This window comes from Artemia sp. Qi Xiang Cuo, chromosome 21 (assembly GCF_049724085.1).
Source record: "Artemia sp. Qi Xiang Cuo chromosome 21, ASM4972408v1, whole genome shotgun sequence".
Classification (NCBI taxonomy): Eukaryota; Metazoa; Arthropoda; class Branchiopoda; order Anostraca; family Artemiidae; genus Artemia; species Artemia sp. Qi Xiang Cuo.
The window spans coordinates 6,726,179-6,751,398 of NC_142814.1; the positions used below are offsets into that span (position 1 = coordinate 6,726,179).

A 25,220-nucleotide genomic window follows, 5' to 3' on the forward strand; every position below is an offset into this window, starting at 1 on the left:
CAAACCGCTATGCCCAACGTCTTGGATAATGGATGGTGCAAGGTTGGCTTCTGTGGGAGATACAACGTAAAAATATCATTTGGTAGAAGTATGGGACTTCCTATTAACAGCTTTAATTGTGAGGGATACCAAACTTGTGTCGTCCAATTTGGAAAGATCAAAATACCATCGTCCTGATCTGTTTCTACCCTCTGATGGGTCCTCAGAAGTAAAATAAATGGGGAAATGCACAGAAGAAATGAGGCTTATAACTCATTGCAAATGCATCTACGAAAAATTATTCTGGATCTGGTTTCCAAGAAACAAATGGCTTAATCTGGAAATTTATTCTAGTTGCAAACAAATCAATATCTATGGACTGACATACCAAAGAGTTCAATTCCAGTCTTTTCAATTTTCAAATTTTCGTGATGCTTTATCCGCGATATTAGAAGCTACAGGTACATGTTTTGTAGATATCCACCCTTTGCCCTGCAATACTAGCTGTCAGACCTTATTTGCTCAATAAACTCAAAACTCAGATTTTAATTCTCCCATTTTATTTATTTAAGCTACTGTGGTTATATTGTCAGAACGCAGCCGGCCATACATGCCATTAATATCCTGAGCAAAATAGTTTAATCCCAGATGTACGGCCTTCGTTTCTAAGTTATTGATATCAAATCTCTTCTCTTCTGAGGACCATTTACCAGTAGCCGTTTTCATGGAATATTCATCCAAGAGTGCGCAACCTAGTTTTGATGTATCACTACACATATATTTGTCAATTGATTTTGGCTCAATTGCTTTAGAAGCATGATTGGCAATATCAAACCACCATTGCAGTTCCGAATTTACATCGGATGTTAAAGTTAGCCTTGCCACAAAATCACCCCTCGCGTACTTTAGTTCTTGAGTTTCCAACGATTCCGCTTTCCGGTAATATAAAAGCCCTAATTCCACTGCTGAGAATGTTGAAACAAGAACGCCAAGAGTTTCGGCCATTTCTTGAATCGTAGTCAGTTCTTGACTAAGAATTTTTGAAATCAAATCTATTACTTTTTTAATTTTTCTTTCCGGCAGGAAAATACACATTGATCGCAAACCTAACATAAAACCCAAACATTCTATTTGTTCCCTTGAAATGAGAGCTGAATTTCCCGGGTGAATCACAAACCCCAAATCTGACAGTAATTTCACTAGGCCCGTTTTTTCACTCATCAATATACTAAGATCTTTAACCTTTTTACAGAAAACACTTAAAAGGGAAATCTTTGAACTAAGGCCTGCAATCTGTTGTCATTTTTGTGTAATCATCTTGCATAATTCCGCTTTAATAAGCAGTCTGAGAAGAACGATGAGTAGATCATCAAGTTCTCTCATCATTGTTCTAAATGGCAGAAAGATGGCGTCTTTTACGTATTTTGCCAACATCAGCGAGCTGTAAGATCTTAGAACAAAGATGGGTTGAAAAACGATAATCTTTGCAAAAAGATGTAAGATCTTAGTGCTAAAAAACGGGCCTACTGTTTCATAGACATTGTTTTGACATTCTAAACATGACCTTCCCAGAAGGAGAGAATCATTCAAATAAAGAACTGACAAATACCCTTTTCTTCGAAGCAGGGAGAAAACGGGCTTCATAAGAACCCTTAGAGCAGATAATAAACCATTTGACATTGATGTGAAAGCATAACAACAATCTACTTCAAAACAAAGCCACATTTTATCATCAAAATCAACAGAGCATGAATAATAAAAATCGACTAGGTCAATAGAGGCTGTATAACAGTTTTTTGTCATTAAAAGAACCGCAGACTGAACACTTTCCATTTTAAAATGGTACTATCTAGTTCTTTTATTTAGTTTTTTAAGATTCAGAATAAACCAAGAAAACTTATCTTTTTTCGGGATCGTAAAACGGAAGAAATACAACGTATTTCACTTATTCAAAACTCGGGTACTTTAACATTAACACCCTTATGCAATAAAATATCAACTTCTTTCCTTATATCCTGTATTTCTTCAAACGTAAAAGTCTTGTTTTTTGTTTTCAAAGATTTTAATGGTGTTTTCTCAAATTCAATTGTGTTTTCTCAAATTCAATTTTAGAGCCTGAGGCTGCAATACTCAAAATATTGAAATCACTGGTTATTGACTGCCATTTTAAGACGTACTTACCAATTCTCCCCGATTTAAAGTTATCAGCCAAATGTTCGGAATGCCTATTGAAATTCACAATAAAATCATAAAAACAAGGGCGGGGTATGTTAAATAGTGCATACCAGCTATTTGCGATCCCTTTTATGGAAAATCTGGAATTTGGACCTTTCTTGAAGGTCCTGGCCCTGTCTTCTGCGAAAATTTGGACGGGGTTCTGCCATCGGCGATAACGGTAGGCCCCTCATTGCGCGTTTTTTGGTCTTCCAATGATTTTTTCAAATCCGCCATGGATTTGGCTTTAGACGTTGTTTTGGCAACATCTTTGTGAAAAAGAGACTCTGTGACTTTAACTTCAGGAGCGCATAAGTCTGATGCTACAGTGGGATCTGGGCTGACTTCGAATTTCTTCGCAAGATGTCCTTTTAGTCTTAGATCTTAATTGGTAAGGCCCAGCATGTGAACTACATCTGTTCACAAAATGTTCACAGCATGTGAACTACATCAACACAAAATGTTGAGTGTACAATAGCCCGCAGCACTTGAAGTGCCTTAGCATCCCTCTGTTTAGCCCGTGATGAAAGAGTAGCCCAGATTTCAGTATTCCCCTTTGGAACAACAATTTTATCGGCATTCGCAGACCTAGGGGGGTGCTCAACTAAATCTTTTAGCTTCCCTATTTCCAGAGGCTCAGCGAAAGCTTTATTTGCAACTTTGGCAAGTTTCTTATGGATCTTGGGACCCTGTTTTGTACCAGAACGTTCTTCAGAAATCTTTTTGAATAGAGCGTCATTTGACATGTTTTTTTTTTTAATATTTTACCTTTGTGCTTTTACAGAGAAGCCTTCCGATTTGTGTCATGGATTTTTAAGGGGCTCCAAGAGCAAGATTTTTCGTTCCTAGAACTGATTTTAGGGCTCCGAGAGCCATATTGAGCACGAGTTTGAACCTTTGGGCTCCGAGAGCCATTATTTGTTGTTTGATCACTATCACTTGAGATTATTCTTCGACACGAATGAGCTTTATCTTGCTTCCGACGCCTCTCACGATCAGAATCCTCGTCGACTATATTGTCCAACAATCCAATCACCATCTCACTATCATTCATTATTTGATTTGGTCTGAATCTAAGCGAAGGCTAACGTCAACTGGTGTTGTTTTTGGTCAATCGGGGCGATTGCACGCGCTTATCTCAGTTGAAGTGGAAGGCGGAACTAACACGCTCCTTTTGTAGTAGAATGAAAAAATAAACACCAAAAACATCAGCATTCAACGGGGCAAAAATCGTTAAATCTTCGTAGCTGTGCCACTGATGAAAGTGATGTATCATTCCCTGAAAGTACCATAGGTCTGTCAGAAGGTTTTTCTTTATTTTCTTTCAACCTGAAATGTAGAGAGAACAAATAACTGAAAGCCATCTTCTTTACTAGGAACGTTTGTAATACAAGCTATACAGGGGCACCAATTCATGATATGACATAAGTGAGGGGAGGCAAGGATTATCGCATTTTTGTTTCTTTTTCATGAAGATGCAAAAAAAGTATTTTTTGCTATATCGAAAGTTTTTTTTGTACATTTTTCAATGAAAACACACACACACAAAAAAAGTAAATTTCGAAATATAGGAAGAGGGTAAGAAATCTAGAGGGTAGAGGCAATTTTATCCTGCCTTAAGCCTCGTGATTATTATAGTTCCGATATTGATTTTGCCTAACAACTCCTTTAAAAAAAAGATATTACTCAAAAGTACCTAGAAATCAATATTTTTCATATTTTAACTGCAGAAAGATATATGTGTAAATTTATCTACCTTTCAATAAAATACGGCAAGGAAAGGTGCAAATAGGATATTCTTATTTGAAATTACGAAATCAAGGACTTCTTAGTCTTATTTGAAGTTTATTCGACTGGGGGAAGAAAAATAATGCAAAAATAGTTTGAGCATTCGAAACCCTCACACTGAGAAGGATTAAAAAAAAAGAAAAAGTTATTTCAACTGGAAGTGAGGAGCAACATTAAAACATGAAACGAAGAGCAATTATTCTCTATATAAGGGGGCGTGTCTTCTTTTCAATTCTCTTACTTTTTACGCTAAAGATTTTTCTGTTCTTCCAAAAACCTTCTTATACCAAATAAAGGACCCTTGTGTTCAAAAAATCGTTTTCGAAGAGTTGGGACAATAATATCAGACTTTAGTCTGAAGAGCGAGAGCTTGAAAGGGTATTGGCTCTATTTTCATGAGCAGTAGTCTCAAATCTCCATAATTAATCATCTGTAATGAATATGTAATTCTCTTTTTACATGGATCCGTGCTTACCTGTGACAATCACCGTCCTTTGGATCGCTTCAGCGCCCAGGAAAGGAATCGAGGAACTGCTTTCATAACTACTTCTTTAAAGCAACGATTCTTATCTTTCAATTATTTGTTTCAGGGCTCCTTGACGACGAAGATTTAGCATTAGAATGGGAGACAGAAAAGGGACTAGATTTCGTTGGACACTATCCGATTAAGGAGTATTATTATACTGGCTCGTCAATTAGGAATGGAACGACAATTAGACCAGATGGTAAACTTTGGAATACTTAAATTAATCCTTAAATTATTTATTAATTACTGATATTACTTCATTGTTTATATATACGTTATTTATATATACGTGCGCACACACACATGCACACACAATCCCATATATATAGTACCGGGGGCCAGGGCACAGCACTCTGCACGCTTGTATATGTTTGATTCTCTAATTACGTATTAGAATAATTATTGCACTATTTTTTAGATTTAAGTCATGAGGTATAAAACCAGAAATTCTAATTGAATTAGGAAATTCTGGAGTAAATTCAATGCCACCTTCCTAAATTCAATGCCACCTTTCTTTTAATGCACCAAAGAAGCAACCATTTTATAAGATTTGTTTTCTTTTTGTACTCGATGTTATTTTCATTGTTGCTTCTCTTCTAGCAGCAGATTTTACTTACGATTTGATATTTTCATCCCTGTTACTTTTCTTCTAACCGCATATTTCTTTGCCCGTTCTTTTATTTAGGATTTGTCTTGATGTTTGTTGTCGCATGTCTTCTAGCCGGAGATGTCGTTTGCGCTTCTTTTCCGCGCATCATTACCCAAGACGTATCTCCATGCCTTTTGATTAAGTTGTTAGGATTCATTCGAAATCATCTATAATTTTGCATGAAGTCACAAACACCGAAAAAACTTCTTTTCCGGCTCTTCTCCAGTTGCTATATTTTTGTTTTTATGGCATTGCTATATAATTCAGTTACAACCAGGAACGTGTCAATGCCTATACCCTCCGAAATATCAGAATTACTCATTGGTATAATCATCGTTTTATTCTTTAGTTTCCAGTCTTGGGTGGCAAATCAGCAATTTTATATTCTGACGTGAATTCAATTCCTTCTTCCTGTTTATCCTTTACAGACACCACGTAGCATGTTCCTTATTCCATTTCCTCTTATTTACAAACCCACTATAAAAATACAAAGGAAGAAATGGAGTAGATAAGAAATAAAAAAAAATTTAACATTAGAAATCACTTAAAGCACTGTTTACGAAAAAGAAGCATGAGGCGCGACTTTGCTGATGCTGACTTACTCTTCGCATGCAGCTCAATACTATCTAAATGACGGAAAGGATCCCGGACATGAATATTTGGAATTATTTTTGAATTACTGTGCCTAGGAAAAATTTACGAAACTTAAAATATTTTTTCTAAGACGCGACATATCTGTTCTTGTCAGGAGGAGGAGTACTCCAGACAAACACGCAACATGGGGCTTAGCACAAGACCAGAAAATATTTCCAAGATCTTTCCGGCAAAATCTATCCTGATTGGTACAGTTGAACCATAAACTGTACAAACTATGATGCAAACTATGTAGAAACTATGGTACAATCGAAACATAAACTAGACCGGAAACTTTCCGCTATTTGACAACATATTCCATCTCTTGCCTGACATAACGTACAAGCAAACCGTTCGAAATAGACTTCATAAGAAGGTATTTTTCAAAGTATAGGGGGGAGGGCATCATCCCAACACTACCTTCCTCCCTAATTGGCACTCCTGATTTTTTCTGGGTAGAATATATTGCCGTCTTTTTGTACATTATTTGTTTGAAGTATATTATTTGCCTATATTTGTTTGAAGTATTCTTATGGGACGCATTAAAGTAGACCTATGAAAAGCTCAGACTTCAAAGTGTTATCCTTCTTTATATGGATTGTTTTGATGGACTTAGTTTTGAGGAGATCAGGAAAGGCAATGGAAAAAACACGTAATCAGGCAACGGAAGAACAAATAGGGAGGGAAGAATCTCCTAGACTTTGATTATGCTGATGATTAGAACATCCTAGATGAAAGTGCGAGCGAAATGGATGGATTTTTAGAGGTTTTGCAAGTTTAGGGTGCTAGATTAGGCTTGAAAATTAATGATAAGAAGACTAAGTTGCTAAGACTAGGAGTAAATGAAGATGAAAAGCTGATATTGGGTAACCAAAAGAATGATCAGGTGAACTGCTTCACCTACCTTGGTGGTATTAATAGTAAAGATGGTGGGAATGGTGGCCTTGAAATGAAATGAATATATATATATATATATATATATATATATATATATATATATATATATATATATATATATATATATATATATATATATATATATATATATATATATATATATATATATATATATATATATATATATATATATATATATATATATATATATATATATATATATATATATATATATATAATATATATAAAGACAGGCCGAGGCACAAGTCAACGTTCAACCTATTATAAAACATCCGAAACCTGATACTGCATCAGCCTCTGTTAAAAATTAAATAAAAAAAACAAGTTTTTTTAACTGAAAGTAAGGAACGACGTTAAAACTTAAAACGAACAGAAATTATTCCGTATATTAAAGGGGCTGTCCCCTCCTCAACGCCTCGCTCTTTACGCTAAAGTTTTTTTATTGTTTAAAAAAATAGAGTTGTGAGAAAGTCAAACTTTAGCGTAAAGAGCGAGGCGTTGAGGAGGGGACAGCCCCTTTCATTTATGGAATAATTTCTGTTCGTTTTAAGCTTTAACGTCGTTCCTTACTTTCAGTTAAAAAAAACTTGTTTTTTTTATTTAATTTTTGAACATTTTTGAATTAATGCAGGTTTTGATTTTGGCTCACCGTATATGAATCATTAAAACTAAATTTGAATATTATATTTGGTTAAATGGCTTTCTCGAAACTTGTTTAATTTTATTTACGAACGTTTTTATTAGTAATAAATATACGTAACTTAGAATTAACTTACGTAACGAACTTCTATATTCATAAATTTTTAACACGTATATTAGGGGGTTCGCCCCTAGTCAATACCCTGCTCTTTAAACTATAGTTCGAATTTTTTTTCCAGTTCTTTAAAAATGACCTCTTAATCACAATCAGTTGATCAGTTGAAAAACTTGTTTTTTTTATTTAATTCCTGATCTTTTTCTTTAATAATGCTGGGAAATCCGGCGCCCCCTTCATAGCAATGTCCCTTCCCCCATGAAAACTTCCTTCATGGAAAGATCCTTCCATATAGCCCCCGACCCTCTCCTTCCCCCACCGACCAGAAAAAATCTCCTCTGAAAAAGTCTGTATACTTCCCAATCACCAAGACTATATGTTAACATTGAGTAAAGTTCATAACTTTCAGCCCTCCCCCTGGGGACTTTGGGGGATCAAGTCATCCTAAAAGACATTTTTATCATATTTTCGACCATGCTGAACAAAATGGCTATCTCAAAATTTTGATCGGGTGACTTTGGGAAAAAAATGAGCGTGGGAGGAAGCCTAATTGCCCTCAATTTTTTTTGGTCACTTAAAATGGGCACTAGAACTTTTAATTTCCGTTCCAATGAGCCCTCCTACGATATTCTAGGACCACTGGGTCGATACGATCACCCCAGAGGAAAAAAAAAAAAACAAACAAACAAACAAACAAACAAACAAATAAACATGCATCCGTGATCTTTCTTCTGGCAAAAAATGCAAAAATCCACATTTTTGTAGATAGGTGCTTGAAACCTCTACAGTAGGGTTCTCTTATATGCTGAATATGATAGTGTGATTTTCAATAAGGTCCTATACCTTTTAGGGGGTTTTTCCCCCTTTTTTCGAAAATCAGCCAAATTTTCTCAGGCACATAACTTTTGATGGGTAGCTCTAAACTTGATGAAAGTTATATATTTGAAATCAGCATTGAAATCTGATTCTATTGATTTATCTATTGGTATCAAAAACCCGTTTTCTAGAGTTTCGGTTACCATTGAGCCGGGTCGCTCCTTACTTACAGTTCGTTACCACGAACTGTTTGAAAAACAAATGTTCGGCGTTATGTTTTTCATAATGACAATAGAAAAGCCGAGGCAAAAGAAGCAAATTCTAAAGAACCACAGATACAAGGAAAAAAGTTTTATTTAGATGGATTTACCAAAAAGGACAAAAATTGGAGAAAGACATGCAACGCCTGACAGGCAAGATGAGAAGAGATACTAGCCTTGCAGTGGCCAGGAAGTTGTTTCATTAAAAAGGGATCTACAGAGAGACAATTGGCAGCCCAAGAAAGAAAAGGAAGGGTAGCTCAGCCAACAGAAATAGCACCTGTTTTTCCAGAAGATTTTCAATTTTCAGTTAATTCGGGTTGCAGCGGATCAACACAGACAACTGGCAGCCCAAGAAAGAAGAAGAAGGATAGCCCAGCCAATAAAATAACACCAGTCTGTCTTTCCTGAAAATTTTCAGTTAATCCGGGTTGCAGCGGTAGTTATACTAAAAGTTATACTAAAGAACGAACTCTTGTCTATACTAACTTGAATAGACAACTTTACATAAAGGATCAATATGGTTGCCATGGCAGATATCTAGGTTGCAACGGTAGCTAGCAACCTAGTAAGAGACAATCACGTCCCATAATGAAAAACAAAATATTCCATAACTCCTAAAAATAGAGTCACATCGTCAAAAAAAGAAGTACACTATCAAACCGCTACTATTAAACTATTAGAATGTTTGGAAATATGCCAAAGCGCGAACAAAGAAATATACGGTTAGAAGATAAGCGGAAGCCAAAATTACAAGCGATAGCGAGAAAGTGAGCATCAGACCGTGTCAAAATCGAAGTGAAGAACAAAGAATTTTGCTGTTAGAAGACTAAAGACAGCTAAAATAAAAACGAGTCAAAAATGAAAGTGAAGAATAAAGAAGTATTCTGCTAGAAGAATAAAGTAGTATCCCCTTTTTGGACTCTATGACAGAGACAGGGAATTAGCATAGGATTTCAAGCACAGAGGTGGTAGGACTTCCATGACACAGATGGGGAGTTAGCATAGGATTTCCACAACACAGCTGACAGGACTCCAATGACGCCTGGGGTGTCCGTGACCAGGTGTCATAGAGGACGACGCCATCACGTGTGACTTAATATATTTATTTAGGGTGGTGAAATCATACATAGATTTACAGGAAATAACTTACTGACAGCGCACACGTGGATCTTATGTAATAGAAATTACTTAATGTCAGTGCACATCTCACGTAATGATGTCGCACACGTGGGTCTTACCTAATTACTGCACACACATTGCCTAATCAATGCACACACGTTGAGTAATGATAGCGTGCATCTTACGTAATGTTAGTGCATACATCACTGTCACATAATACTTTTTGAGATTTTATTTTTCGTCGAAACGTCCAACACCTTTTGTGTCAAGGCGTTTTCTTTTTTTTTCTTTCTTCCAAGGCTTTTTTTCTTTCTTTCAAGGCGTTTTTTTCTTTTCTTTAGTTCTTTGTCATCGTTAGGACTCGAAAGGTCAATCCAATGGCTCCATCTAATGGAACAACGCCCAAGGCACCAGGAACAGAAGGCTATTTACAATATTCTGTTCTGGTTAATATATTCTAGATACAACTTATTTCACGCATGGAGATTTCCCATGTTTGATACAGTTCGTGGTAACGAACTGTATAGTAAGAGCGACTTGTCTCAATAGTAACCGAAACTCTAAAAAACGGTATTTTGATATAAATAGATACATTAACAGAACCAGATTTTTTGTGCCGATTTTAAATATATGAGTTTAATCGAGTTTAGTCTTTTCTATCAAAAGATACCTAATTTTCAAAAAAGGGGAAAACACCCTTTAAAAGTCACAGAATCTTAATGAGAATCACACCATCAGATTCAGCATATCAGAGAACCTTACTGTAGAGGTTTCAAGGTCCTATTTGTAAAAATGTGAAATTTAGTATTTTTTGGCAAAAGAAAGATCACGGATGCGTGTTAATTTGTTTTTGTTTGTTTGTTTTTTTGTTTATTTTTTTCCCAGGATCACTCAATAGAATTACGTTTTTCTTAATCTGTGATAAGTGGCACGTACACGGAGAATATATATTTCCAGAAATTGCACCTGTTCATTAAGTGGCGCTTTTTAGGGACTAATAGCAGATAATATTTTTGATTGTTCTTAATGTATTTTTAGTAATAAAGGCAAAAGGGGACTTACAAGATGCTTAAATTGTGTGAATGCTTAGGTATTTTAGATTTGTCCTAAACAAGGAAAAAGGAAAAGCAGAAAAAGCAGCCAAATGCAGCCTAACAAATGGAGAAAACAAGACATGTGTGAATAGAAGAAAGGTATGGTTTGTAGCTGGCAATTGAAGAGAAGGAGGGTTGATATTGGCAATAAATTTTTAGGCACTATCGAGGTATTTCCGAGAGCCTTTCACGAAAACACAGCGTATTTGAGTCAAGACTATGAATATTTCACACTACCGTGACAATATGCGGCTGCCCCCACCCCGTAGTAATCATTTCCAGAGGGCGGGCCGATATTAGAGATAAATTTATACCGTATTAAGAGGTGTTTTGATGAAAATGAATAATTTCTTCGAGTGCATGGTAGATTTTCACTCCCCCTCAGCGGAAAAAATCTTTTAACGCCTCCACCTTAATGTTTAAGCTGTAAAATAGGATACTCCAAGTAACTCATACCACAATACCACAATATTACTGCTCTGCGGTACCCTATGACATCGTCCAATCGCCCCCAAAACATTATCAGAAATTTCTTGTTAAAAATCACACTTCAATCTGGTGATTCAAGTTTTTGAAAGCCAAGACTATCATAATAACCTCCAAATTATTCCACACAGCCATGATATTACACACATGCCACCTGCCATCCACGTGGCACCACCCCTCATCACTCCCCTAGGACATTTTCAACCTTTTCCCACCGAGAATAAGCTTCTGAATCTATATTAAACACTTTTTTATTGGAACAGTTGGAACTCGGCATTTCATTACTAGAGCGTGATACTCCAAGCAATTTACGCCACAATGCTACACTATTACTGCTCTGTAGCACCATCTGACACCCCCTTCATCATTCCTACGACATTTTTCAGACATTTCTTGCTAAAAATTTTCCCTCAATCTGATGATTCAAGTTTTTGCAAGCGAAGCCTATCGTAATAACCTCAAATACCCTCCCCACCACCGTGGCATTACACACCTCTCCCTCAGTAATCCAAGTGGCATTACACTTCATCACCCCTAGGAAATTTTCAAATTTTTCCTACCGAAAAAAAGCTTGTGAATCTAAATTAAACAATTTTTTCATTTGAACAGCTGAACTCGGCATTTCATGGCTAGAGTGTGATACTCTATGCAATTCACTCCCCAATGCCACACTATTACTGCTCTTTGGCACCTCCTGACATCGCCTTCATCATTCCTAAGTAATTTTTCAGACATTTATTGTTAAAAACTATGCTTCAACCCATTGATTCAAGTTTCCGCAAGCCAAGCCTTTCAAGATGCTCCACAAAGCATCAACACACCTTCTCAGCTTTACACAACTGGCTCTCCGTCATCCACGTGGAATCTCCTTACTCATCACCCCTAGTAAATTTTCAACCTTCTCCTTCTGAAACTAAATTAAACACTGTGTTTTATTTGAACAGCAGAAACTTGGCATTTCACTTATAGAATGTGATTCTAAAAGGCAATTGACGCCAAAGGTAATTTAAAACTTTTCTTGAACGAGCCTAACCACTATTTCCACTGATCTTACAAAAATTGGCAGCACGATGACACCCTGTGACACCCATCTTCATCATTAATGCATTTTTCTAATGCTTGAATACCCCTAGTGGATGTATTTTCCATTGTTATTACTTTCCGACAATTCCCAACCTGTGCCTCACTATTACTGGTCCTTTGGCATTCTCTGCTACCCCCAGTTTCATTCCTAAGACATTTACCAGATATTTTCCAGCTAAAAATCACACATTAAATCCATTGGTTCATGTTTTCTCAACCCAACCCTCTGTAACGCATCATGTCAATTCCCATCCTGTGCAACACTACTACTGGCTCCCTGGCACTCTCTGACATCCCCATCCTCATCCCTAAGACAATTTACAGATACTTTCCTTTTTATAATCACGTATTAAATCCACTGGTTCTTCTTTTCATAACCCAACCCTCCGTAATTTACCATGTCAATTCACGCCACCATGTCACAATATTAGCACCCCGTGACAACTCTATGATACAAATTATCATTCCTAAGACCCTCTCCAGATAATTGCATGTAAAAAATGACGCATTAAATCCATTGATTCATGTTTTTAGTAACCCAACCCTCATTGATACACCATGTTGATTCACCTCCGAACCACACTACTAATTGTCCTCTGGAACTCTCTGACACCCTATCTTCATTCCTAACATATTTTCAGACACTCCTCGTTAAAAATCATACATTCAATCCATTGATTCGTGTTTTCGAAACCGAACCCTACGTGATACATCAGTTCACTTCACACTCCCGTGCCACAGCCCTCTGGCACCGTTTGAAATCCCCTCGTCTTTCTTAGGACATTTCAAGATATTTTTTTTAATACGGTGATAACCCCGAATTTGCCCCCCCCCCGGTTGCAACGCTTCAACGTTAAATTCTGCTGGGTTCCACCCCGTACAACTGACTCCAGATCCAAATATGCCCCCTCCAATTCTAACTCCAAATCTGGATCTGGTTGCGTCATTTTCGGATTCCCTGAATCCGGGAAAACTTCAAGTTCTGTTATGAATTTTTCCCCAGGAGATAAGAAAAATTACAGTTCGATTATAAATTTTTCCAAAGAATAAGAAAAGTTCCATTTTAACTCTGAATTTTTTTCCAAAGTAAGTAAAGAAAATTTCAAGTCTTCTTTGGAATTTCCCCAGAGTTTTTTAGCGTACCCTAAAATAGTGGAAACAAAACAAAATAATGCAATAAAATATTTTTATTAAAATAATTGCGTGTCGAATCTTATCATAAAAAAAGAACACCTTAAATCTACTCGTAAAATACATATGTCAAATATTCTCATTTTGGGGGAATACACAACTTTTAACAACCTCGCCATACATTTCATTATCGATAATACCAGCTTTATTGACTGCATGTGTTGTTAAACCCATAATGGTGGCAGTAACGTATGCTGATGCTTTGTTTTTCGTTAATTCAACTTTAATCTCCTTGCTGATAATGTTTGTTAGTGCTCTTTTTGTTTTACCTGCGATGTCACTGTCTATTACGACCTTATTTGTTCATAGTTTGTAATTTTGGCACCTTGATAGGATATGGTTTATGATACTGATAGAAGCGTAAGCCCGTCTTCTTCTTCTCGTCTTCTTTTGAATGCTAAACCCAAAAAGATGGTAATAGGATCTATCAACAGGTAATGTGTTACCAGTGGCACGAGCAAGAAATTGGCCTTCGTCATCAACTAAAAGTCTTATGTTCGCATTCTCTTTAAGTACTATCATCTGTAGAAATTAAACTTTGGTATATCCACCACTAGTAATATTGAATTTGTTCGGTACTCCAATGGAATTTAACTCCCTACTGTCATGGCAACGCACTCATACATTTCCAATAAAATTCCCATTAATATTTATTTCATAATTCAAATATTTCTCTTTCTTAGCATCCAATGCTACGATAACTTTATCATGAATGCACGCTTTCTTGAAATGTTTCATTTTCACCTTTTGAAATAAGATGTGAGTGTTTATCCCTTCAATTTACAAATGATACTTCTCGAAAACAAACAATAAAATAGCTGTTGTCGATGAGCAGCCATAGATTAACACGGAGGTAGCCGCATACAAAATCTTTGAAATGTCGGAACTTGGTGCGGAATCGGTGGAATCGGAATTGTACAACCAGGGGTTAGAAGAAGGGAGTCTAGAACTGACACAGCCGGAGCCGGATTTGGAGTTGGGATCGGAGGAGGCATAGATAGATCTGGAGTCAGTTGCATGAGGGCTAGAATTGACATCGTATATTACGTAGGGTTGGCTTGCGAAAACTTGAACCAGGATTTAATGCGTAATTTTAAAGTTGAAAATGTCTTAAGGATGAGAATGGGGGTGTCCGAGAACGCCAATGGGCCAGTAATAGTGTGGCACAGAATTGAAATTGAGATGGTGTATTACGGAGGGGTGGGCTGCGAAAACATGAACCATTAGATTTAATGTGTGATTTTTAGCAAGAAATGTCTGAAAAATGTCTTAGGAATGAGGATGGGGATAACAGAGAGTGCCAGAAACCAGTAATAGTGTGGCACAGGCTAGGAATTGTCAGAAAGCAATTACAATAGAAAATATATCCATTAGGGATATTCAAGCGTTAGAAAATTACATCAAGGAGGCACACTTGTGCCTCTATAAAGAGGCGACCCACCACAATGTTAAGCGATTTCAGGTCCTAGAGGTCGCAGAGAGACGGCGGTAATTGCATTTTGTAGCCCAAGCTCAAACTAAGAAACTTGCAAAATTTCATCCTCCTCCGACTTTATCTTCATGGGGTAAACTGGGCCGGAAGTTTGGACCCTCCCACCACATCCCCCCTTTAACGTTGTCCGATTGGGCTGAAATTTAGAGGTTAAGCTTTCCTATGGCCCGGGAGCTTATCCTCGAAATTTCAGCTCAATCCGATCACTCCTTCCCTGTTTTCAAAAAACCAAATATAGCCACTTAAAATTCATCTCTTTTTTTTTTGTTAGCCACGCCTACAGGCCACAGTTGGCACCGGATCCGGTTGAAAGAGGACTCATTCGAAGCAGAATTCGACCTGTTAGGGCCTTTTGATATTTTCAGACCGAAAAAATTATCCCCCGAATTTACATTTACGAAAAACCTCGTTTTCCTATATTAGCCCATGTTAATTTTTCCCTCCACAACCCCCCTTTAACGTTGTCTGATCGGGCTGAAATTTAGAGGATAAGCTTTCCTGGGGCCTGGGAGCTTATCGTCGAAATTTCAGCTCAATCTGATCACTCCTTCCCTGTTTTCCAAAAACCACATATCAAGATTTTTGGGAATTTGCTTGCGTCGAAAATACCTTCTATTTGCTAAACAACAATTACTATTGTGTTTGTATAGTCCAGCGGCTGAGACTTCAGACTTTCAGGCGGAAAACTCGGGTTCGATTCACCATCAGAGCAACTTTTTTATATACTTTGAAAAGAAACTCAGTTTCTTTTTTAAATTATTTGAAAAAAATTACGTTTTCTAAAGAGTTAAAGAGGCTGAGTTACAAGGTCGACCCTTAAAACGTACAGGGATTAGGAGGCACAGTTGGGGGGCTGTTAAAGAGGCTGAGTCACAAGTTCGAACCTTAAAACGTACAGGGATTAGGAGGCACCCTGTACGACGTGATTTGAGTATTCAGGAATTAAAAGCCTTAACACAAGAATGTTCAAGAGCAGGGGGTTTGGGGGGCGGCAGCCTCCAACTTTAACTCCTGACACGATCAGCTAACAGTTAGTCAAGCAATAATAAGTAATAAACTGTACAAAAACGTGCAGAAATTATTTGAAAAAAACTACGTTTTCTAAAGAGTTAAAGAGGCTGAGTTACAAGGTCGAACCTTAAAACGTACAGGGATTAGGAGGCACAGTTGGGGGCTACCACCCCCAAACCCCGCTTTCGCAGCCTTTAAATATAAAAAAAATTTCTTTAAACTGAAAGTAAGGAGCGACATTAAAACTTAAAAAGAACAGAAATTATTCCGTATATGAAAGAGGCTGTGCCCTCCTCAACGCCTCGCTCTTTACGCTAAAGTTTTTATTGTTTAAAAAAAGAGTTGTGAGAAAGTCAAACTTTAGCGTAAAGAGCGAGGCGTTGAGGATGGCACAGCCTCTTTCATATACGGAATAATTTCTGTTCTTTTTAATTTTTAATGTCGCTCCTTATTTTCAGTTTAAATAAATTTTTTTTTATATTTAATTTATGCTAACTCGGTGGAGTTAGTTGAGGGTAGCCCCCCAACAGTGCATCCTAATCCCATTACGATTTCAGGGTCGAACTTGTAACTCAGCCTCTTTAACTCTTTAGAAAACGTAGTTTTTTTAATATAATAACTGGTAATGACGGGTGTCACAGGGTATCATCATGCTGGCAATTTTTATAAAACCAGTGGAAATAAGGAGTAGTGCCTTTAAAGAAATGTTTTAAATTCTCTGTGGTGTGAAAGGCCTTGGAGAATCACATTCTAGCAGTGAGATAACCCAGTTTTTGCTGTCCGAATAAAAAATAGTTTTTAATTTAGACTCAGAAGCTCATTTTTGGAGAGAAAAGGTCAAAACTGTCCTAGGGGTAATTATTGGGGGGATGCTACGTGGATGACGGAGGGGCAGGTGTGTAAAGCTGAGATGCTGTGGGGATGCTTTGTGGGTTATCATGAAAGGCTTGGCTTGCCAAAACTTGAATCGATGGGTTGAAACATATTTCTTAGCAAGAAATGTCTGAAACATGTCTTAGGAATGATGAAGTGGGGTGTCAGAGGATGCCAAAGAGCATTAATAGTGTGGCATTGTGTTGTGAATTGCTTTGAGTATCACACGCTAGCAATGATATGCCTAGTTCCGCTGTTCAAATAAAAAAAAGTGTTTAATGTAGATTTACAAGCTTATTTTCGATGGGTAAAGGTTGAAAATGTCCTAGGGTTGATAAGGGGTGATGCCACATGGATGAAGGAGGGGGAGGTGTATAATCCCACGGTGGTGTGGAGTGTTTTGGTGGATATTATGATAGGCTTGGCTTGCAAAACCGTAGATCACCAGATTGAGGCGTAGTTATTAACACGAAATGTTTGAAAAATGTCTTAGAAATGATGAAGGTGGTGTCAGAGGGTAACAAAGAATATCAATAGTGTGGTATTGTGGCATGAATTGCTTGGGGTCTCACGCTACAGCAATGAAATGCCGAGTTCGCACAATTCAAATAACAAAAGTGTTTGATTTAGATTCAGAAGCTTATTTTCGGTGGGAAAAGGTTGAAAGTGTCCTAGGGGCTGATGAGGGGTTGTACCACGTGGATGGCAGGGGGCAGATGTGTAATGCCATAGTAGGGTGGAGTGTTTCGGAGGTAATTATGATAGGCTTGGCTTGCACAAACTTGAATCACCGGATTGTTGTATAATTTTTAACAAAAGATGTCTGAAAAAAGGTCTTGGGGCTGATGGGGCGATGTCAGAGGGTACCGCAGAGCATTAATAATGTGGCAATGTGGTGTGAATAACTTGGAGTATCACACTCTAGCAATGAAATGCCGAGTTTCCGCTGTTCAAAAAATAAAAGCAGTGTTTAATTTAGATTCAGAAGCAATTTTTGGTTTGTAAAGGTTGAAAATTTCCTAGGGGGGGTAGTGAGGGGTGGTGCCACGTTCATGGCAGGGGCATGTTTCATAATGCTTGAAGTATAATTTTTAACAAGAAATGTCTGAAAATGTCTTGGAGATGATGTGGCGATGTCAGAGGATGCCGCAGAGTTGTAATAATATGACATTGTGGTGTGACCTGCCTGAAGTGTCACGTTCTACAGCTTAAAAGTTAAGGTGGAGGTATTAAAAAAATTACCGCGGAGGGGGGAGGTAAAGTCTAACATGCACTCGAAGAAATGATGCGTTTTCATTAAAAGCTCTTCAAAAATACCCCTTAATACGGTTTAAATTTATCTCTAATATCAGCCCGCCATCTGAAAATGACTGCTAGTGGGTTGGGGGCAGCCGCATATTGCCACGGTAGCGTGAAACATTCATTGCTTTGACTCAAAAACGCTGTATTTTTGTTAAGGGCTCTTGGAAAGACTTCAATTGTCCGTAGAAATTTACTTCTAATATAAAACCTCCCTCCCTGGAATTGTCTGCTAGGACCCACACCTTTCTTTTATTCACGTATGTTTTCATATTTTTCTATTTGTTATGTTTTTAGCTACATTTTCTGTGTTTTAATAATCTCTTAACTTTGTTTTTATTAACAAAAATTGTATGTATAAGGCCCTGAATCTTTTTTAGATTCCTTGTTTAGGACGAATCTACAATACCTATGCATTTATACAATTTAAGCATCTTGTAGTCCCCTTTTGCCTTTATTACTAAAAAAAAAAAACATTAAGAAAATCAAAAATATTATCCGCTATTACTCCCTAAAAAGCATTATTTAATGAACAGGTGCAGTTTGTGGAAATAGATATTCTCTATCTGTGAGCCAATTATCACAGATGTTAGAAACACGTCATTCTAGTAAGTGAAACACGGGAAATCTCGTCTCGTGCATTAAGTTATTTCTAGAATATATTAACCAAAACAGAAAATTGGAAATAACCTTCTGGTCCTGGCGCCTGGGGCGTTGTTCCATTGGATGGGGATTGACCATTCTAGACCTAACGAGGACAAAGAACTAAAGAAAAAACGGCTTAAAAGGAAGAAAAAAGCCTCGAAAGAAACAAAAAAAAAAACAAACGCCTTGAAAAACGCGTTGAAAATTTTGACGAAAAATAAAATCAAAAAAAATATTGTGACAGTGATGTATTTGCTATCATTATGTAAGATACGCGCTGTCATTACGAAACATGTGCGCCGTCATTAGGCAACGTGTGTGCCGTCATTACATAAGACCCACGTGTGTACCGTCATTACATAAGACCCATGTGTACACCATCATTACGTAAGATGTGAGCCGCCGTTAAATTTTACTGTATTCTCAGTCAAACTTCACAGTAAAGCCGCAAATTCTAACAGCTCTTTATCATAGCTATTCCTCTGTGAGAATTCACAAATGGGCCCTTTGTCTTTGTGACGGTCAACCGACACAAAACAATTATAGGACACCGCATCATCTTAATACAGGAAGCGTGAATACTCAATAATCTCTTCATAGACCCATATGCTTGGGGAGTAAGTCCTAGTCTATGGATGTTTCCTTATTCATGTCCACTTATAATTCGTTTTCTTTTAGGTATTGAATACAGTACCCTGGATCTAGAAGTCCAATTTCGCCGAGAATACACATGGTACCTCCTAGATTTCTACTTTCCATCAATTTTGGTGACAATGATGTCTTGGATTGCCTTTTGGATTGATCCTGCAGGGGCCCCTGGGAGACTAAACATGGGTACGTTTTTGTACCTTATAGTCCTAATGTTTAATTTAAAACATAATCACTTAGGTCATAAATAACAATACTAAAGGACCTAAGACTGAACTTAAGTACTTTATAATTTCTAGCTTGAAATTTTCTGAAATATTCTACAGTGGACAGTATATGAACTTGTGTTCCCACAGGCAATTTCCTAAGAAAGGAAAGAGACCAGGGTTGCTCATTAAGGGAGAGTGAGGGACACAGTATTTGCCTAATAATTTTTGTAGCTCTTCTAGACTTTTAAAAATACCCTTTTGCGTATTTTCACTGAGAAATGATTTTTTTGCGGGGGTTGTGATTCAAAAAAGAAGAAAGACACAATAAAATTGCCCCTAATTGACGCCATGAAAAGAGACTCCTAATCAGTTCCAACTTGGAAATTGGCCTGAGTTCCAAAAACTTTTGAATTGTCAAAAAATAGTCATTTAGATGTAAGAGATGTAATTAATCTAAGATGTAAAATATTTATTTCTAATCAATCCCTAAAAATAGGGATAGATGGTATCCTAGCCTAGTTAAATATCGTGCAGCAAAAGAAAACAGTAAAGGCTAGAGAATGCTGCAAATTTGTAGGTATAACAATGTAGCTATAACCAATATTTGGTCATAAATCCGGGTTGCAGCGGTAGCTAGCAACCTAGTAATCTAGTTATAACCAACATAGTATTTGGTCATAAAATGGCCAATAAGTAAACATGGTATTCACATAATGGTAAGGCAGCTAACCTTAATGTTTATGTTATTGCAAACCGAAGACTGGCGGGATCGATACTAGATGCTAGGGTATATAGGAATGCTTTTATTGATATTTAAAAGTAAAGATCACCATCTAGTAGTGTCTGGGGTTAATTTAGAAATGACGCTTCTGAAGAGTAGTTACCTTCCGGATAGTTATTAGGTTGGTTGACTCCAGGATGAGAATTTGAGAGAAGCTTTCGAGGAATACTAAATTGCAGAGTCTAAAATTTGACAATCTAGAAGACAAGAAGACAAGTTTGACAAGTAGAATAATGTTAGGAAAATAATTTGTGAAACTGCTGATGGTGTCTCAGGGAAGAAAGTTAGGAACGCAATGAAGAATATTAGTGAAAATGCTTTATGTTTAATAGAGAAGACAAGGGGCTTGTACGAGAAGTATATGAGTTATAGATCATCAACAGTTCGTGGTAACGAACTGTAAATTAGGAGTGATGCAGCTCAATAGTAACCAAAATCCTAAGAACCAGAATCTTGATACCAATAGATATATCGAAAGAATCTGCTTATTATGTTGATTCAAAATATATGCGAAACATTACGTTAAGTGTTACCCATCAACAGTTACAAGCGTGAGAAAATTCGACTGAATTTCAAAAAAATGGAGAAACACCCCTAAAAGTCAAGGAATCTTAAGGAAAATCACACTATCAGATCTATCGTATCCATGAACTCTATAGTAGTTTCATTCTCCCATCTACAAAAAATTAGAATTTTGTAATTTTTGTTTTGCCAGAAGAAAGACCACCGATGTGTGTTTATTATTTTTTTTTTTCAAGAGTAGTCGCATCGAACCAAACGTCATAGAATATTGAGGAAGGGCTCATTCGCGGAAATTAAGAGTTCTAGTGCCCTTTTAAGTGACCAAAAAGATTGGAGGGTAGTTGGCCCAGTCCCACCCATTTTTTTCCTAAGAGTCATCTGATCAAAGTTCAGATATAGCCATTTGTTCAACATAGTTGAAAAGCCCAATAACTGTGTCTTTGAGGAGAACATAAACCCAGCACAGCCCCTGTGAAAAGGTTTGTAAGTCATGAAATTCACCCACTGTTTACGTATTGTATTTCTTTTTGTCAAGTATAAAGGCATTTTTCGGGAAGGGGGGGGGGGAAGAGTTTTCTCCAAAGGAGATTTCCTGCAGGGATAATCTTCCACGGGGAGGGAAGTTACCAGAGGGTGAACTTCCAAGGGAAATTTTGTATCGGGGGAGTTTGCCAGGATTCCAATGTGAAATTCCTTTTGTTCGTATTACTTTCTCTTTGCCGACTTAATTTTACATGTGAGATATTAAGGAGAATTGTCCGAAGGCAATATTTACTGGTTTGAAAAGGTCTAGATTATCTTTCCGTAGGTGGGGGGACTTTACAAGGGAGAAATTCTCCATGGGGAGTTTTTCACAGGATAAATTCTCCAGAGTAAAAATTCTGTGGGAGCACCATTTAACTAGGGGGAGGGGGAATTTTCCACGGTAAAGGATTTCCGGCATGATTTGAGAAACAATCAAAAATAAAAGTTTTTTTCAAATGAAAGCGGAATAAGAAAAAATTTTCATCAGGAATCGTCCGCAAGAAATTTTCCGCGGATTACTTTCAGCTAGAATGGAAATGTCTGTGGAGAATTTTCCTATTGGGGTTGTATTTTATGTGGGAAGAACTTTACATGGAGGGATTTACCGTGAGGGGAAGGAATTTTTCATGGAGCGGGAGCCGTTTTTCCCGGGAAAAAAATAAGAAGAGAGATAAGGCAATAGAGAACGACAAAAAAAGGGAAAATAAAAATGGCTTTTACGGTTGTTAGGTATTTGGTTTTAATTCTTTTAATTTTTGGCTTTTATTGAATTTTATTCATCTTTTAAGTTTTTGGTTTTTTTTTCTTTGGTTTTTTGGTTCTTTTCACATTGACTTTCTGCGTTTTTTTTTGGATACATTATTTGGTTTCGCGCTGAAGAAGAGAGGCGTTTGTCCTCTCGAAATATTCGCTTTGTTGTGTTTTTTTCAGTACTTTCATTTGGCCTATAAAAATACCCATTTTTGCTCGTTTTTTCTTTGTTTATGTGATGTCAGGCCAATGTGTATTAGAAAATTATCTTAATAAAATGGAGGGGGGGGAGAAACACACTTGGAGAAAGACAGCACTAAGCAGTTTTTATGTAATGACGCTTCGCTGCTCGCTTAAAGGACACAAGATTATTTCAGTTCCGGATGTCTAATATAAGGGGAGTGAATTCCAAATAGTTGGTACAAAAAATCTGATTAAAAAAGAAGCTCTTTTCGTAGAGTGCACTTCTTGGACTATGCCACAAGAATGTCGTGTGGGGTTAGTGTGCAAATCTTGATTAAGGTAAACAGATTTTGAAATGGAGATGGAAGGGGGTTATTGAAATACTTGAAACAAAAATTTGCAATCTGGAAAACTCGATCTTGGTAAATCTGAAATGAAGACTGATGTCATCTGTGTGTTGAACAGGTGATATAATTTGAGCTACCTTATTTTGGATGATTTGAACTCCTTTATAATAAGAAATGAAGTTACTTGCCCATATGGAGCACCCTTAATACAAATGGGGATGAAAAATAGAATGATAAATCATTTTCAGGATTTTGTTAGGGAAACAAAATTTAAGACGGTGGATGACTCCAAGGGACCTTGAAAGTTTATTGCCTACTAATTTTGCTGGGTCTTTTACGAAAGATTCTCATCAAATACAAATCCAAGATATCTACTGGTTTTTACTCTATTTATAATTTTATTATCTACTTTTAATTGTATATCAGTTTGAATTGACGATATTCTAGAAAATAATACATAATTTGTCTTACTGTAATTCAGTGTTCAATAGTTCGAATCAGCCCATGAGACAAATTCAGTGAGAGCTGTTTCCATTTTTGTAAACAAAGAAGGTAGATTTTCACATGCAACAAAAAGATGTGTTTGGTCTGCAAAAAGTATTATGTTGGCTTCAGACAAATAATATTTTACATTTTAACACAAATAAGAAAAAGTAGGGGTCCCAGTATTGACCCTTGTGGCACTCCACAGGGTATAAAATTGTGTTCAGATATAAAGTTTACATTCTGCAGAACTTGAGCTCTATTACTAAAATACGAATAAAACCATTTTAAAGGTACGTTATGTATCCCTGTTGATTTGAGAATCTGAAATAACTTGTCATGATCTATATATCAAATGCTTTTTTAATGTCTGACAATAATGCTGCCGGTATTAGGTCACAATCAAATGCATCATTCACCCAAATTTTAAAATGGCAAGATCTCTTGAAAGTCCTTTCCAAAAACCGAACTGTGTTTTGTAAGGTATATCCTGATCCTGGAGGTAATTATATATTCTTTTAGGAACTACTTTATCAAAAATCTTGGAAGAAAAGGCAGACTGGATATGGGCCGGTAATTGTTCCGGTCATCTTTTGACTTTCCTTTATGAAGGGGTAATACACGTACCACTTTAAACCTTCTGGGAAAGTTCCCTTTTCAAGTGACAAATTTATTAAATAGATGACAATTTTTTTAGCTGCTTGAACTATTTTTAAGGACCTTCATCATTTCCACAAGATTGTGAATTCATTTTCGTAATATTTTTCATTTATTTCATTTTCTTAACATTTCATCAACAGGAATGCAGAAGTTACATTTCGAGATGGGAGTTTGGGGACATGGGGGCTTAATTATCTTTTAGCCGCTTCTTAGCACTGTTTTGAACCTTCCTCTTAAAAATACTTGCATACATTTTCCGCTGTTTCTTTCGGATCATTAGCAATTTCATTAGCAAAAATCATCTTTTTTATTTGCTCGTTTTCTTTTTTATGGCCCAGTACTTCATTAATTTTTGTCCAGGTCTTCTTCATATTTCCTTTAATTTGATCAAATTCCCTTTCATAATATGATTTTTCAGCATCTTTTTATTTTATTCAGTCGATTTTGGTATTATTTGAAAATCTAAAATTTCTGATCCGTGGAGTCTTGTAGATAATCTGTATACAAATTATTCTTCATTTTTACAGAAGCAAGGATACCAGTCATCATCTATTCCTTCCTTGGAATATTCTTTTTCCTTCTCACCTGTTTTCTGATAAATCTTGATATTTAAGCTTCTTTTTGTGGCCTTATATTTATATATGGATAGGACCACATAATGTGGTCCGATCCATCATTAATAAGAACGTCAGCCGAACAATCTATTGATAATTAGAATTTAATAATTACAATATATATTAGAATTGCCGAAGACTGAGTTATTTTCATGGGAATCGATACTAAAGGCTAAAAATGAGACGACAAAATTATGTTAAGAAAATCAACACGGCCACCTGAATTCAACAGATCAATATTAAAATCACCCATTATAACTGTCTCTTTATTTTCTCTTGTAACTTTAGACAAAACATTTTCAAAAACTTCTATGAAATCATTAGCTAAAACTGATGGTACTTTATATACCATTCCCGTTATCAAATTTTCCTGGCTTGGCGACCTTTTTTCAATAAACAGAGTTTCAACTTTACCTTCAAACCAGAGCGAAAGGTCATCTCTTACATTATAATCCACATTACTTCTAATCAAAGCTGCTAGTCCTCCTCTCTGCGTAAGAGAACGACCTCTATATTCAACTTTATACCCTTGAACAGAAAAATGCATTACATTCACATTCACGTCATTTAAAAAAGTTTCACATAGGCCCACATACAAAGATTGGAATTTCAGACAGTCCATTGCCGACAGGAGTGAACGTTTGGCCGATCGAAAACCGTGACAG

The 25,220-nt window shown here is 36.7% G+C and overlaps 1 protein-coding gene across 1 annotated transcript in view; it reads left to right on the forward strand.

Moving 5' to 3' along the window:
• LOC148939196 (glycine receptor subunit alpha-4-like) overlaps window positions 1-25,220 on the forward strand; it is a 70,302-nt gene that overhangs the window by 16,248 nt on the left and 28,834 nt on the right. Inside the window, exons 5-6 of the mRNA XM_089106535.1 lie at window positions 4,572-4,706; window positions 19,512-19,667. Coding sequence (XP_088962661.1) covers window positions 4,572-4,706; window positions 19,512-19,667 — 291 coding nt within the window. The remainder of the gene's footprint in view (window positions 1-4,571; window positions 4,707-19,511; window positions 19,668-25,220) is intronic.